The following is a 15,556-nucleotide window of genomic DNA, read 5'->3' on the forward strand; positions in this document are numbered from 1 at the left end:
TATTTCCTTTCCCTGGTTAGGGAAGCTTTTAGCTGTTATCTACTGTAATATTTTCTCAGGTCTTTTCTCTCTCTCTTCTTCTGGGACCCCTATAATGCAAATATTGGTGCATCTGATGCTGTCCCAGAGATCTCTTAAACTATCATTTCTTTTCATTCTTTTTCTGTTTTTTTTTTTTTTTTCTGTTCAGCTGTAGTGATTTCCACTGCTCTGTCTTCCTGCACACTGGTCCATTCTTCTGTGTCATTTAGTCTACTATTGGCTCTTTCTAGTATATATTTTTTTGCATTTCTTTTTAAAAATTAATTTATTTTTTATTGAAGGATAATTGCTTTACAGAAAACATGAATAAGACATAGGTATACATCTTCTAGTATATTTTTCATTTCAGTTATTGGATTCGTCATCTCAGTTTGGTTGTTCTTTATATGTTGTCTTTGTTAAAAACGAATTTCTCACTCTTTGCATCCATTCTCTTCTCAAGTTCTTTGATCATCTTTATAATCATTACTCTGAACTCTTTCTTGAGTAGATTGCCTAACTCCTCTTCACTTCGTTCTTCTGGAGTTTATTTATTTTTTTAATTGGAGGCTAATTATTTTACAATATTATATTGGTTGGTTTTGCCATACATTGACATGAATCCGCCCTGGGTGAGTTTTATCTTGTTCCTGTGTCTGGAATATATTCCTCTGCTGCCTCATTTTGCCTAAGTTGCTATTTGTATTTTTATGTCTGTGGTAGGTTAGTTACATTTCTCAACTTTGGAGAAGTGGCCCTCTGAAAGAGGCATCCTATGTGTCCCAGAAGTGCACTCCTCTCTTGTCACCCAAGCTATGTGCTCTAGGTGTTCCCCCCATGAGGGCTGTTTGGTTCTTTCTGTTGTGGTGGGCTGATTCTGTGGGCCATCTACTAGCTTAGCTGGCATCAAGTCTGGTTGGTTGCCAGGCCCTGCCTTGTGCACATTCTGCTGGTTGCTGTTTAGTGGAGCCTGGTCATGAGGTGGCTGGTTGCAGAATCCAAGGGGGCCCAAGGGCTAGTGCTGGCTCACTGGTGGCTGGAGTCAGGGTCCTGAAGACTCTGGGGCTGTGCCAACTAATGGCAGAGGTTAGTGCTGGATTACTGGCAGGCAGACATAGTTCCTGTAGTGTGGCTGCTGGGCCCAGGGATCCCAGAGCATGTTTCAGATCATTGGTGAGTGGGGGCTAGTTCCTGATACAGTTGGGTATGAGGTCTGGGGTGTCCCAAAGGTTTCATTGACCTGCTGTGGGCAGGGCCAGGGCTGAGGTGATCCCAGGGTCAGGTCTGGTCTGTGTTGCAGGATGTAGTTTTCTTGCTCCTAGTGTCTGCCCCTTGGTGGATGAGGGGGGTCTAGAGTCTTGTTCAGGCTTCCTGGTGGGAGGGGCCAGGGCCTGTCCACTGGTGGGTGGAACTGGGACTTGGCCCTCATATGGGCAGGGCCATGTCTAAAGGCATGTCTAGAGGCTGTGGGCTTTCAACTTCTTCAGGCAGCTTGTCTGAAAAGTGAAAGTGTTAGTCTTTCAGTCATGTCTGACTCTTTGGGGCCCCATGAACTATAGCTCTCCAAGCTCCTCTGTCCATAGAATTCTATAGGCAAGAGTACTAGAGTGGGTAGCCATTCCCTTCTGCAGGGGATCTTCCCGACCCAGGAATCGAACCTGGGTCTCCTGCATTGCAGGCAGATTCTTTACCACTGAGCCACCAAGGAAGCCCTGCCCGATTACTTGTTTGGCCTGAGGTGTCCCAGCACTGGTGCCTATAGGCTGTTGGGTGGGGTCAGGTCTTGGCACTAGTGATCCAACATGTCAGCTACCAGGAATGTTCATGTGGTAGAATATTCCCGAATATGACTGCCATCAGTGTCTATGTCCCCCTGGTGAGCTGCAGCCTACCTACACCTCTCCAGGAGAGTCTATAAGACCAGCAGGTAGGTCTGGCCTGTCAGTCAGTCAGTTCAGTCACTCAGTCATGTCTGACTCTTTGTGACCCCATGGACTGCAGCATGCCAGGCTTTCCTGTCCATTACTAACTCCCAGGGCTTGCTCAAACTCATGTCCATTGAGTTGCCATCCAACCATCTCATCCTCTGCCATCCCCTTCTCCTCCCACCTTCAATCTTTCCTAGTATCAGGGTTTTTTCCAATGAGTCAGTTCTTTGCATCAGGTGGCCAAAATATTTGAGTTTCAGCTTCAGCATCAGTCTTTCCAATGAACGCTGCTGCTGCTGCTAAGTTGCTTCAGTTGTGTCCGACTCTGTGTGACCCCATAGACGGCAGCCCACCAGGCTCCCCCGTCCCTGGGATTCTCCAGGCAAGAACACTGGAGTGGGTTTCCATTTCCTTCTCCAATGCATGAAAGTGAAAAGTGAAAGTGAAGTCGCTCAGTCATGTCCAACTCTTAGCGACTCCATGGACTGCAGCCTACCAGGCTCCTCCATCCATGGGATTTTCCAGGCAAGAGGACTGGAGTGGGTTGCCATTTCCTTCTCCACTTCCAGTGAATATTCCAGACTAATTTCCTTTAGGATTAACTGGTTGGATCTCCTTGCAGTCCAAGGGACACTCAAGAGTCTTCTCCAACACCACAGTTCAAAAACATCAGTTCTTCGGCACTCAGCTTTCTTTATGGTCCAACTCTCACATCCATACATGACTACTGGAAAAACCATAACTTTGACTAGATGGACCTTTGTTGGCAAACTGATGTTTCTGCTTTTTAATATGCTGTTTAGGTTGGTCATATCTTTTCTTCCAAGGAACAAGCGTCTTTTAATTTCATGGCTGCAGTCACCATCTGCAGTGATTTTGGAGCCCCCAAAATTAAAGTCTCTCACTGTTTCCATTATTTACCCATCTATTTGTCATGAAGTGATGGGACTGGATGCCATGATCTTAGTTTTTTTGAATGTTGAGTTTTAAGCCAATTTTTTCATTCTCCTCTTTTACTTTCATCAAGAGGTTCTTCAGTTCTTCACTTTCTGCCATAAGGGTGGTGTCATCTGCATGTCTGAGATTATTGATAATTCTCCCTGCCATCTTGATTGCAGCTTGTGCTTCATCCAGCCTGGCATTTCACATGATGTACTCTGCATATAAATAAGCAGGGTGACAATATACAGCCTTGACATACTCCTTTCCCAATTTGGAACCAGTCTGCTGTGCCATGTCCAGTTCTAAGTGTTGCTTGGCTTCCATAGTTTCTCAGGAGGCACGTCAGGTGGTTTGGTATTCCCATCTCTTAAAGAATTTTACACAGTCTGTTGTGATACAGATAGTCAAAGGTTTTGGCATAATCAATAAATCAGAAGTAGATGATTTCTGGAACTCTCTTACTTTTTTGATGATCCAACGGATGTTGGCAATTTGATCTCTGGTTCCTCTGCCTTTTCTAAATCCAGCTTGAACATCTGGAATTTCACGGCTCACATACTGTTGAAGCCTGGCTTGGAGAATTTTGAGCATTACTTTGCTAGCATGTGAGATAAGTGCAATTGTGCAGTAGTTTGAACATTCTTTGGCATTGCCTTTCTTATGGATTGGAATCAAAACTGACATTTTCCAGTCCCGTGGCCACTGATGAGTTTTCCAAATTTGCTGGTCTAGGTTCCTATCTAGGCTTCCCTGGTGGCTCAGAGGGTAAAGCGTCTGTCTACAGTGTGGGAGACCCAAGTTCGATCCCTGGGTCAGGAAGATCCCCTGGAGAAGGAAATGGCAACCCACTCCAGTACTCTTGCCTGGAAAATCCCATGGATTGAGAAGCCTGGTAGGCTACAGTCCACGGGGTTGCAAAGAGTTGGACATGACTGAGCGACTTCACTTTCACAGGTTCCTATCAAATTATTCCTTTTGCCCTGGCTCCCAGTACACATGTAATTTTTGTGTGGGCCCTTGAAGAGTAGAGTCTGTATTTCCCCCAGTCCTGTGGGGTTCTTGCAATAAACCCCTGCTGGCCTTCAGAGCCAAATGCTCTTGGGGGCTCCTCCCCCAAATGCCAGACTCTGGGGAGCTTGACATGGGGCTCAGAACTCTTACTCCTGTGGGAGAGCTTCTATGATATTATTCTCCATTTTGTGGGTTGCCCGCCCGTGGGTATGGGATTTCATCATATCGTGAGTCTGCCCCTCCTACCCATAGTGCTGTGAATTCTTCTTTATGACTTTAGTTGTAGAAGATCTCTTCTGGTAGGTTCCAGTCTATTTCATCAATGGTTGTTCTGCAGATAGTTTTGGTTTTGTTGTGCTCATAAGAGGAGGTGAGCTCAGGATCTTTCTACTCTCACATCTTGGGCCCCTAAAACTATTTTGATTCTTTATGGAGAATTGCTAACACTTGGCAGTGGTCCCGCCTGTAAGTCTCCTCTACACTAGCTTTTGTGTAGCAAAGCAATTAAAAACTGTATGGTCTTAACTACTGAGTAATGTACTGACCTGTTGAACCAAAGGTTTTCAAGCTTTTTTCCCCCTCATTTCTGTATTCTGATAGAGTTCATTGACTCTACTGAACAACTAGAAGAGTTTGACCTGGAGGAAGATTTCGAGATTCTGAGCATGTAGGATAGTGGGAACTCATCTTGGAGATCTGTCTTCCATCTGGCACCAGAAGAACACGAATTCATCATGTAAAACTTTTTGTCAGCAAGTGCCTAATATGCCAACAGCATACAGACTTGATAGGAATCATGACTGAGCCAATCACCATTTCTCAGCAAGAAAAAGAGAGATAATGAGCAATATACCCTTTCCCCAGAAGGAACTAAAACAATCATGGAATCTAGGAGCAGAAAGATTAGGAGCCGTCTCTTGCTTCCCAGCTTCTTACATGGCCACAGCAAATCTTCAGCTGCTGGAATGAGGAGGTGAATGTGTGGAGGACAGCCAGCAACTCCAACCTTGCTTTCAGCACCAGCAGATGAGAGATGGTTACCCTGTGCTTCTTTACCCTTTCAGGTTTGACCTCTTTGGGCTAAATACTAAGAAGCAATCTGTTCCCTTTCTCTAATAATTAAGTGTTAATCGTTGTATCAGAACAATTGTAACAGGAACAAAATGTTCTTGTTAAAGTATTTGAATATGTATTTAAATAATCATAATTGATCTCAAAAAGTATGTCAAAGACATTACATCAAATGTATATTTATTGATCTTCCTATTTGAGAGAACCTTACTATTGAATGGGTCATTGTCCCCGTCTTAACTGATACTTTTGTCAGATGTCACCCTGTCCTTAAATCATTTATCACTTAATTCAGGGGTCTGCAAACTTTTTCTGTCAAGGGCCAGAAAAGAAATGTTTTAGGCTCTGAAGGCCATGTAGCATCTGTCACAGCTACTCATCTCTGCTGGTGAAGTACCTAAACAGCCCTAGACAATGTGCATGCACAAGAGCCTGGCTGTAATGCAATAGGACTTTATTTACAAAAAAAAGAGGAAGGGCTGGATTTAGCCCCAGGCTGTAGTTTGCTAATCACTGACTTAAATTATTGATTTTTGTTTGGGAAATTAAAATTTGTGGTTGAATTTGACTCCCTTTTGCTTTATAGTCATAATTGGAAAGATAATTATTCATGTGGTGACATTTAATCTGTGCATCAAATACTATTTGGGGACTGTTGTTATTGTGCAGTTGCTAAGTCGTGTCCGACTCTTTGCGACCTCATGGACTGTAGCCTGCCAGAGGACTGAAATCTTCTATTCATGGGATTTCCCAGGCAAGAATACTGGAGTAGGTTGCCATTTCCTCCTCCAGGGGATCTTTGCAATGCAGAGATCAAACCCACGTCTCCTGCACTGGCAGGCAGATTCTTTACCACTGAGCCACCTGGGAAGCCCTTAATTTCAAGACTAGCAACATACTAAGTTTTAAAGCACATATTCATCACATTGGTTTTGCTAACCATTCTCCTGTGTGGATGTACCTCACATCCCAGTGATATTTTCCCATTTTCCACTCCTTGTCTTTTTCAACTTGTATGCATTTCACCTCCATGCTCAACAAAATGCCCAGCAGGCCCCAGGAAGGCCAGCAATTGCAGTATGAAAACTAGCAAATAAAGGAAATAAACCAAACTAAGGTGGGGTTTGTTTTTTTTTTGTATAGTTAGGAATATTTGAATACTCATTTCCTTAGATTCCATATTCTTATTTTACCCGGTAGGTAATATATTCCAGTGAATTCAGAATTTGAAAGATGCAAAATGGTATTCAGTGAAATGTTTCTCCCTCCCACAAGTCAGTTCTGTTCCTTGAACCCTTCCAATGTTATTAATTTCTTGTTTATCCTTCCAGAGGCTATATTTTATGCATATACAAATACATGCACATATATCTTAGATTTGATTTTAATGACTTGAAAATTTCTCTCCTTTTGATTAATCTGCAAATGATCCTGAGAACCCAGAAGTATGGAAAGCCCTTTCTTGAACTCAAGCATGTGATGAGGCTAAAAACAGTAGTAAACTTATCTTGAAACAATTTGTAGATTTGTTGCTGGTTGGAAGACATTTTCAGCCCTTGACTTTCATTGTATTTTTCTGTGCATCACTGTTATGTTGTAAAGCTCAACTTGCAGTAACAAGAACCCCCAAGGCTCTGAGGGGGACTTAGGAATTTCAGTGACATGGGCTTTAGAAAAATTTTCATCAAAGAATGTCAAAGAGTCAAATGTTCACAATGAATTCCTTTTATTTGCAATGTACAAAGCTGACACCATGCTTATTACTCAAGAGGTGAAGGTAACAATGGTTCGGATTATACTGATTATGCTTTGTGTGTGTTGGCACAGTTTATATACTATTTAAGGAAACAGAATCACCTGGAAGGAATTGCCTCATGTCAACATAGCTAAGTGTTCTGGGAAACTGATAATTAAAGGAAATGGTTAAAATAATCCCCCTAAACAGAATATGATATAGTTTATAATCTGTCCAGGCTTGCTTTGGGTCTGCTAACTGTTAAAGAGAGCAGTTTACTAGATTTTTATGAGGCTTAAAAAAACATCAAAATGGTTTAACAGGCTACCTATGAAAGAGCAATTGGATGGAAATTTTAATGGCAAGTCTCTCACAGCCTCAAAATGCAAAGCAACCAGCACTGCAGTGTTGATTTGCCACAGTGCACACATCTGGATGGCGTTTGGAATAAACAAGGGCTTCTGAGAAACTGGGACAAGGGATTTACCTTTTTGTTCCTGGAGTCAAAAGCAAAATTCACACCTCCTTACCCATCCTCCTCTCTACCCCCAGCCCAGGAGAAAGGGTGGCAGTTCGCATTTCCCTTTATGGGTCTGACCCCATTTGGTACATCCTCTGCTCTACTCCAAATCAGGCCAAGTCTGCTGCCTGTGGCTGGGGAAGGAGCTGACAAGGAAGAATTGATTTGTCTATGACCATATGAAGTTGATGAGCCCCTCGTGGCAGCTGGCCTTCCAGCCCAGTCGTGCTTACTGTCAAAGGAGTCAAAGCTCACCCCAGGTTACTGGCTCGCACCTCATTCTGTCTCCGTGAAGAGTGAGAGTTTGCCCTGTGCAGGCTCCATCCATCCATAATGTTGAACCAGAGAAAAAATTTTGTGTGTGTAAACACTGGGTTCAAGTTTAAGCCAAATAATGTGCGGTGACCTCTGGACATAGAGAAATGACTCCTTAGGTATTATGAAGAGCTTTCTGATCAAGGTGGTGAGGAAAGTGAGTATTCTAAGAAAGTGGTGGCCTAGTGGTCTTTCTGAGGTAGCCATGAAGAATCACGCAAACATCCAAGCTGAACTGTAGCACCAGGTTGACTGAAATGGGACAGCAGACCTCAGCAGGGCGGGCTCACCCAGGGCACCTGAGGGTGGGGGCCAAGGTCCAATAGTCCAGCCCAAACGAGACTCCAAGGTACAGCTTGACAGATGGGCAAAAGGGCTTAGGCCTTCCTGCTTCAGACCATTCAGGTTTGTGAGGTGACCGTTGTGTGCAGGAGGGGAGGGCAAGGGGCAGAGTGGTAGGTGCCACCCTACACGCTTTTCATACACACCTGGCAGCGGCTGACCCGGGTGTGGAGCTGTCCAGCTTTCAGCGTCTCAGATACAGGCTCCTCCCCAAACTGCTGCCTCTCTTCCACTGTTGTCAGCCAGAAACTATATTTGTTGGCAAAGTAGTGGCAGGTGCCCCGGGCACCACTGCACTCGATGAAAGGAGTAGCCCGGAAATCCTCTAGGCAGGATCCAGGAGAGACCAGGGACTGGCCCCCACCCTCTGCACCGGCGGCTGTGTGCTGAAACGGACAGAGGGTGGCCGTGAGCTGGTCACCCAGGAGGCAACAGGCTCTGCTTCTCCAGCCCTGAGCTCTGGTCCCTTGGTTCAGCCCCCGTGTTAGGTCAATAAACCAAACACTGTGTTTTGGATCCTTGTCACTGCCTCAGGGCCAGGAGTGCCCCCTCCGAGCTCCTGAGTGCCCTCTTAGCCCACAGCTCCTGGGCTGTAGCTGCATCCTAGCCAGCTTCTCTCAGACTGCTGATGCCCTCCGAGTCCCCCAGGTATGCTAGTGCCCCCAGCAGATTTCCACTGATGAAGAAATCTGAGAAAGGCTGAATTAACGAAAACTCAGTGGGATTCAGAATGCAGTTCTCAGAACCCTTGCTCCAAGCCCATGGCAGTGTTTTCCAGAGAAGGGAGAGAGCATGGAATAGTCTATCAGGTGGTTAGACCATGGGCCCATCCCCTCATGGATCTATTAACAGCTCTTCCTCTGAAGTCACCTTTATTGGAACTCTTACTTGCAATCTGTACCACACCCATGAGGGGACATTTAGTGTTTGTCACCTGTCAAGTACAAGTGGGCCTCATATTTGGCCTAATGTACGGCCCTCGCGTCACCTGGCTCCCTCAGCACTCGATTTCAGGATTTCCCTTCAAGCACTCCCTACCCTCGGCGCTTACCCTGGGGGAAGGGGCAGCATGGGGCCTCACCATGAGGAAGGAGTACCCAATCCACAGGCTGCGCCAGCCCAGGGGGCACTGTGGGATGGTGCTGTCCTGGCTATGCACAGCAATGGCTTGCGAGGGCGCCTCACACACAGAGCAGCGGCTGATGTGCTGGGGGATCTGCGTCTGGCCGACGGGCATCATCGGGACAGGGGCGGTGGTAGAGAGCCAGTAGGACTTATCGTTCCGGCGGGCATAGTGGCACACTTCGTTAATGTTGCAGTAGATGAATGGCATGGTGCTGAAGCGGGGCAGGCAGGAGCCAGCAAACCCTGGAAGGAGAGAAGATAGGCGGGGCAGGTAAGGTCTGGCCGAGGGACTGGGCTGGGGTTGTCCTCGGAGCCACTACAACTGGACCAGATGGTGGTTTGGATTCATATCCAACTGCTTGTTCCAGAGCATGGTTGTCTCTCCTTCCAGTCCTGGACTACTGTACACACCCTGATGTCTGCTGATCAAATCCTACTTTCTGTGTACCAGAGAGATTGGATAATGAAAAGAATCTTTTTAGAAACTGAATGAAGACTCCCTAAATCAACTCATTTTGTAAAACCAACATTTAATAGAGTGAGTCTATGTTTCAGAGTCAGCACACCTGAAGACAATTGAGTTAATTCTTGGGTAATCATTGTTACTCACAGATCATATTATTACTACTACTACTACTAATTGCTTCCCTGGTGGCTTAGATGGTAAAGAATCTGCCTGCAGTGCAAGAGACCTCCATTCAATACCTGGGTTGGGAAGATCCTGGAGAAGGGGATGGCAACCCATTCCAGTATTCTTGTCTGGAAATCCCATGGATGGAAGAACCTGATGGGCTACAATCCATGGGGTCACAAAGAGTCAGACACAAATGAGCGACTAAGCACCTTAGCACTAATCGTTAATGTTTAATGGATGGTTAATGCTTTTGAGTTGTGGTGCTGGAGAAGATTCTTGAGACTCCTTTGGACTGCAAGCAGATCAAACCAGTCAATCCTAAAGGAAATCAACCCTAAATATTCATTGGAAGGACTGATGCTGAAGCTGCAATACTTTGGCCATCTGATGCAAAGAGGTGACTTATTGGAAAAGACCTTGATGCTGAGAAAGACAAGGCAAAAGGAGAAGGGGCGACAGAGGATGAGATGGTTAGATGGCATCACTGACTCAATGGACATGAATCTGCACAAATTCTGGGAGATAGTGTAGGACAGAGGAGCCTGGTGTGCTTCAGTCCATGGGGTTGCAAAGAGTCAGACTTGACTTAGCAACTCAACAACAATAAATGTATGTAAAACATTGTTCTAAGCATTTTACATGGGTGATTTCTGTAATCCTCACTCCAACTTATCAGACAGGTACTAGAATTAGCCTTGTTCCATTGAGAAGGAGGCAGAAGGTAAAATAGGTTGAATAACATGTCCAGAGTAAGTGGCAGAGCCAGGGTTTGAACCCAGATCTGCATGAATGACTCTAGACCTGGTACTTATAACCCACTATCCAACATGGGCCCACCAATGGTTGGGAGGAACAAGGAGTGGTCCTTGTGGGGACAGATGGCCAGGGGTGGTTGTGGGAGCTGGTACCTACCCAGGTCCTGGTTGTGGGCTTTCTCCTGCCCCTCCACGAACAGCAGGCTGTAACCCACCCAGAGCTGGCTCATCCCGCTGGGGCACAGGGGCACCTGTTCTGACTGGCTGTGCTTCACCAAGGTGTAGCCCACTCTCAGGCTCTGCCCAGGCACTCCAGCCCTCCCGAAGGGGCCTGGCTTCCCTGGAGCTCCTGAGATGGAGAGAGCAGAAAAGGGGTGAGCCAGGCACAGCCAGTAATAACAGCAGGTACTCATTTGGTGGCAAGTGTTGAGCAGGGGCCATTATGTACAAGCTTTAGTTCACTCAATCCTTACAACAACCTTATCACTCCAATTTGTGGATAATGAAACTGAGTCTTACCACCTACAGCTAGTAAGTGGTAGAACTAGAATGCCAACTCAAATGTATCTGGCTAGGCAGTCCTCATTTTGAAAAGCACATGATCCGGTTTTTCTTCCACAGTCACCCAACCTTTGGTTCTCTGGGATGGGATGAGGGAGCAGAGGGGGCTACTTCTCGGGCTGGCCTTGCAGGCTTTCATAGGAGATGAGGACCCACTGAATCAAAGGTAAAGAAGACAGAGCTGGGGTTAGGGAGGCAAAATCACACCCTCCTTTCCTGTCAGGCATAGCTGACAATCACGGCACTTTTCCTGTGAGCCTCAGGAATGTTGATTTGCCATTTCTGATATAAAAGGAGGTAAGTAGCAGAACAGCCATATCTTACCTCAGTTTTTCTTCTCCCTTGAACCAAACCCCCTTCTGTCCATGTCAGAATCCCTTGGTAGAAGGGGGTTGGTGCAGGGCAGGGGAGTCATAGCTCTTAAGAGCTGGAAGAGAACCCAGAGAACTATTTGGAACAGTTTTTCACCTTCTGGAATGTAGGGCTCTGATCCGTCACAGCTCAGAATGGAGTGGGCGTGAATGGATGAGAGCCCAGTTTTCCAGCCTCTGAGTAGCGTCAAGCTTTACTGCCAGGTTTCCTAATTCCAAGATTTGAGATTTTGACTCACTACCAAGCCTCAAACCCTTATAGAAGCCCTCTGCCTGCTAGTGCTGACATTGCCAGACCTTCAAATCCTGGAGGGCCTTGTAGTCCAGGGAGACCAGGATCACCAAGAGCCCCAGGTGGGCCAGGGAGTCCGTTGGTGCCATCTTTGCCGGGGATGCCAGGTAAACCTTTAGATCCTGCAAGGAGAGAAGGCCCACAGCGGGGTACTCAATATGGAGGAAGAGGGACTTCGCCAGGTCTTCCCTGGAGAAAGGGAACTTGTGTGTCATGCCCAGGACTCACCAGAAGAGGGCAGATTTGGCCATCACCTGGGAGTGCAGGCTGAGTACAGGGCTGAGCCTCCTAGGCTAGTCCTCAGTTCACGTCTGGGTAGCTTGGCCCTGGGACCCCACTCTGAACTTAGCCCTTCTGAGCCCCTTCACATACCTGTCCTCACTTCCTCTCATCCTCCCAGCAACTCTGGGAGGATGCAGGGCAAATGCTGGGGTTCCAAGTCAGAAATGAGGACACTGAGGCCCAGAGAGACTGCTAGCTTACTCCAGTTGGGGCAAAACTAGAATTAGAAGCTGGGTTTTCTGTCCCCCAACCCTGGACTTTCTCTCTTGCTCTTTATTGCCCACTCCCTCCTTCCTGCAGCAGCACATTAGTGAGGGACAAGCCGTCTGGATTAGCTATTGTGCTCTGCACACATTCTCTGAAGCCAAGTACAATTGCTGGCCCTGGCTGCCCTCCTTCCTGGCAAGAAGCTTGGGAGCTTTGTGAGGAAACCAAGGAAATGCCTGATGAAGCTACCCCCTTGAAGCTGCGGGATTCCCAGCCAGTTGCTTCAGCCTCCCAATCAAAGCCATCTCAGCTCCCAACTAAGTTCCCTTTGCCTGGCACCCTATTCACCTTGTAGGCCCACAGGTCCTTGGACCCCGGGGTCTCCCATGAAGCCAGGGATGCCATCAATGCCTGGAAGACCCATGGGTCCAGGGGGAGCCTGGATGACTTCTGCAATGGGTGTGTGTCCAGGAGCACCTCGAGGGCCGGATAAGCCTGTGGGCGGGTGAAAGAAATGGAAATGTCAGGCAGAGGCAGGGGAGGTGGCTAGGGAAGGCCCCTGGAGGTTCAGTTAGCATCATAGCCTAGGACCTCAAACTCAACCAGCTGGCTTACTGATAGAAGCCAAATAAGTCAATTTTCTTGAGTGCCTACTGAGTTCTAGTCCCTGGTAGATGAGGGGATAGAGCAATGAGTAAGACCTTTATGAAACAATGATCTGTTGATAAAGATGAAAGATACATAACCTGACAAAAACCATTAATCTTACTGCAAATTGTGAAAAGTGCTACAAAGGAAATGGAGAGTGCAGTGACTGTGGGATGGAGCAGAGAGGGCTATAGGGTGGAGAACCTGCTTTAGTGATAAGTGGCCTCTTACAATCAATGACACTTAAGCTGAGATTATTTTTTTTAAGCTGAGATTATTAAAGCATTAGAAGGGGCTGGAGGTAGGGGAGAGTATTCCAGGAAGTAGAACTAGCATGTGCAAAGGCCCTGTGGCCAGCCAGGGTGTGATGTTTTTGGATAACAGAAGAGGCCAGTGTGAGAAAAGCACAGTGAGCAGTAAAGGGTAAAAGCTGGTGATGAGGGATGCCATGGGATGCCAATGTATGATTTCTGCTTTTATAAGACTTCTCCCACCACTGTCTGGATAAACGATTGTTGGGGGAGGTACATAATGAAAGCACAGAGACCAGTCAGCAAGTCACCACAGTAATTCACGTGAGAAATGTTGATGGCTTGGATCTGAGAGGTATTGGTGGAGGTGATGAGACGGGAATGGATGCAAGGCCCATTCAGGAAACACAGCCCCAGGAATTTCTAATAGGATTGGTTGTGTGTGATTGAGAGGAATGGTGTAAAAGACGGGCTTCATTTCTGGATTCAGCAAATGGATGAGTGGTGATTGAGTGCCAACCCAGTACACACTAATGCAGAAATGATGCAGAGGGTAGGTCAGTGGCAGGATTCATGGTGGCAAAGCAGCAGTGGCCTTCAGTCCTGGGCAGAGGTATTCCCAAGGTGGACAAACTCCCTCTGTTTCTGGCACGGTGATAAATGACTCTTGAAAGAATCTAACTCCAGCTCCTCCCTCAAGCTCAGGAGCAGCCGGTACATGCTCTCAACTCACCTCTTGGCCCCGCCTTCCCCTTCATCCCGGGAAGTCCTGGGTCTCCAGGTGGTCCAACCTTGCCTGGAGTCCCCATGAAGCCAGGCTCACCTCTCATGCCTGGCAAAGCCCAAAGGAAAGCAAGTCAGGGCCTGGCACAGTGGTGCTGGTGGGGGAAGGGGGCTTGAGATTAAGCAGAGACAAGGGCCGGAAGAGTATCATCAGCCAGTCTCTGTTCACAGGGTGGCAGGAAGGGGCCATCTCTAACTGTGGAGTGGGAAAGGGCCCAGTTACCAGCCATGCAGTCATACCTTTCAATCCTAGCTCTCCAGGGAGGCCAGAGAAACCTGGAATTCCTTGGTCTCCTTTGGGTCCTTGAGGGCCAGGAATTCCAGGGAAGCCAGGGTCTCCAGGGTCACCTTGATCTGAGGATGGCCCAGGGGGGCCTGGAGGCCCAGGGGGGCCTGGGCGGCCTAGGGATAAGATAGGAAGAGGGATGAGCGCAGGGGGCAGAGGAAATGGTCACTGTGGAAGGCCTTGACGTTGATAGGAAGCCAAAGCCCATTCCCAAGGCGGATAATGTTCCCTCGCCTTCTGTGGGGCCCCAGTGCCCAGACCTTCCCAAACCCTTTTAGCAAAATGTAGTCTGTTCCAGTCCCCTGTGTCCCTGCATGGGGAGGGATGTGAGGCTAGACTGTAGACAAGCTCTCCCTAAACTCTGGACAAAAGGCAATGGCCAGCCTTCTTTGGGCTTCCTGGCTTTACCTCGTTCTCCATCTAGGCCTGGTCGCCCAGGGTCGCCAGGCTGTCCTTCTATGACTGAAGGCAAGGAGAGGCCCAATGCACCAGGGAGACCAGCAGCGCCCTGGAGACCTGGAAAACCTGCAAAGAATAAATAAAAGGGGCTGCAGGGGCTTTGTGTACCTAAGAGAGGGCCAGGCTCTCTTAGAGAAAATGGAAATTCGTACAGAGAAAATGGAAGCCTAATGGTAGCAGCCAGAGCAGCCAAGGCCAGCAGAGGGCTCTTGTCCCTTGCTCGTCCCTTGGCAGCCAGTGGCCCCAAACAGCTGACAGGGGCTCAGAGAGTCCCCACTGGCATTGAATTGGGATGAAGAGAGCCTCAGAAAGTTCTAACTCTCCAACCTCCCTTGTAATGGAAATATGTTAAACAGATTTCCCCCAAATCAGGAAGAAAAGAAGGTATAACTGTAGCACCTGGAACTGAAGTTTCCTGAGGTGTTTTAAAACCTACTGTCTCCTTAGAAAAGACCCTGATGCTGGGAAAGATTGAGGGCAGGAGAAGGGGATGACAGATGATGAGATGGTTGGATGGCATCACTGACTCAATGGACATGAGTTTGGGTAAACTCCGGGAATTAGTAATGGACAGGGAGGCCTGGCATGCTGCAGTTCATGGTGTCGCAGAGTCGGACTCAACTGAGCGACTGAATGAACTGAACTGAGTATAGTGCCTGTCACATAAACAACACTCAACAGATATTTGTTAATAAATAATAATTACTCATTTAAAAAAAAACCCTACTGTCCCTATTGTATAATGTTTCATTGAGTTAGCCAGTCTTGTCTGCTGCTGCTCAGAGAAGGTTATAGATGTAGGTAGGGTGTAGCCCCTAACCAGTCAGAAGAGAATCTAACCTGCTCCAGCAGAATGGAGGTGGGAAGGGCGCTGAGACCCCTGGTGTCTTATCTGGTTAATTTCTGGGTCTTTCAGGAAAGCGGGAAACCAGTTTTATAGGTGATTCAAATTGCCTAAATCCCGTCTCCGTTTGGCCAAGGAAAATAGCCACTTACTGGCCTACGTACATAATATTT

The 15,556-nt window shown here is 47.2% G+C and overlaps 2 protein-coding genes across 5 annotated transcripts in view; one reads left to right on the forward strand and one right to left on the reverse strand.

The window, feature by feature from the left end:
* The window catches only part of ATG4A (autophagy related 4A cysteine peptidase), an 87,316-nt gene extending 80,502 nt beyond the window's left edge, over positions 1–6,814 (forward strand). For all 3 annotated transcript variants that reach the window (XM_055438021.2, XM_055438019.2, XM_055438020.2), the window contains one exon: positions 4,503–6,814. In XM_055438021.2, the coding sequence (XP_055293996.2) occupies positions 4,503–4,573 (71 nt within the window). In that variant the 3' untranslated portion in view covers positions 4,574–6,814. The remainder of the gene's footprint in view (positions 1–4,502) is intronic.
* COL4A6 (collagen type IV alpha 6 chain) overlaps positions 6,797–15,556 on the reverse strand; it is a 361,284-nt gene continuing 352,524 nt past the window's right edge. For both annotated transcript variants that reach the window (XM_055438018.2, XM_055438017.2), the window contains 8 exons: positions 14,489–14,605; positions 14,035–14,196; positions 13,745–13,843; positions 12,461–12,607; positions 11,629–11,745; positions 10,557–10,748; positions 8,967–9,253; positions 6,797–8,271 (listed from right to left, as the gene is read on the reverse strand). In XM_055438018.2, coding sequence (XP_055293993.2) covers positions 8,011–8,271; positions 8,967–9,253; positions 10,557–10,748; positions 11,629–11,745; positions 12,461–12,607; positions 13,745–13,843; positions 14,035–14,196; positions 14,489–14,605 — 1,382 coding nt within the window. In that variant the 3' untranslated portion in view covers positions 6,797–8,010. The remainder of the gene's footprint in view (positions 8,272–8,966; positions 9,254–10,556; positions 10,749–11,628; positions 11,746–12,460; positions 12,608–13,744; positions 13,844–14,034; positions 14,197–14,488; positions 14,606–15,556) is intronic.

This window comes from Moschus berezovskii, chromosome X (assembly GCF_049115385.1).
Source record: "Moschus berezovskii isolate FMDL1 chromosome X, NW_MosBer_1.0, whole genome shotgun sequence".
In the NCBI taxonomy this organism is placed as follows: domain Eukaryota; kingdom Metazoa; phylum Chordata; class Mammalia; order Artiodactyla; family Moschidae; genus Moschus; species Moschus berezovskii.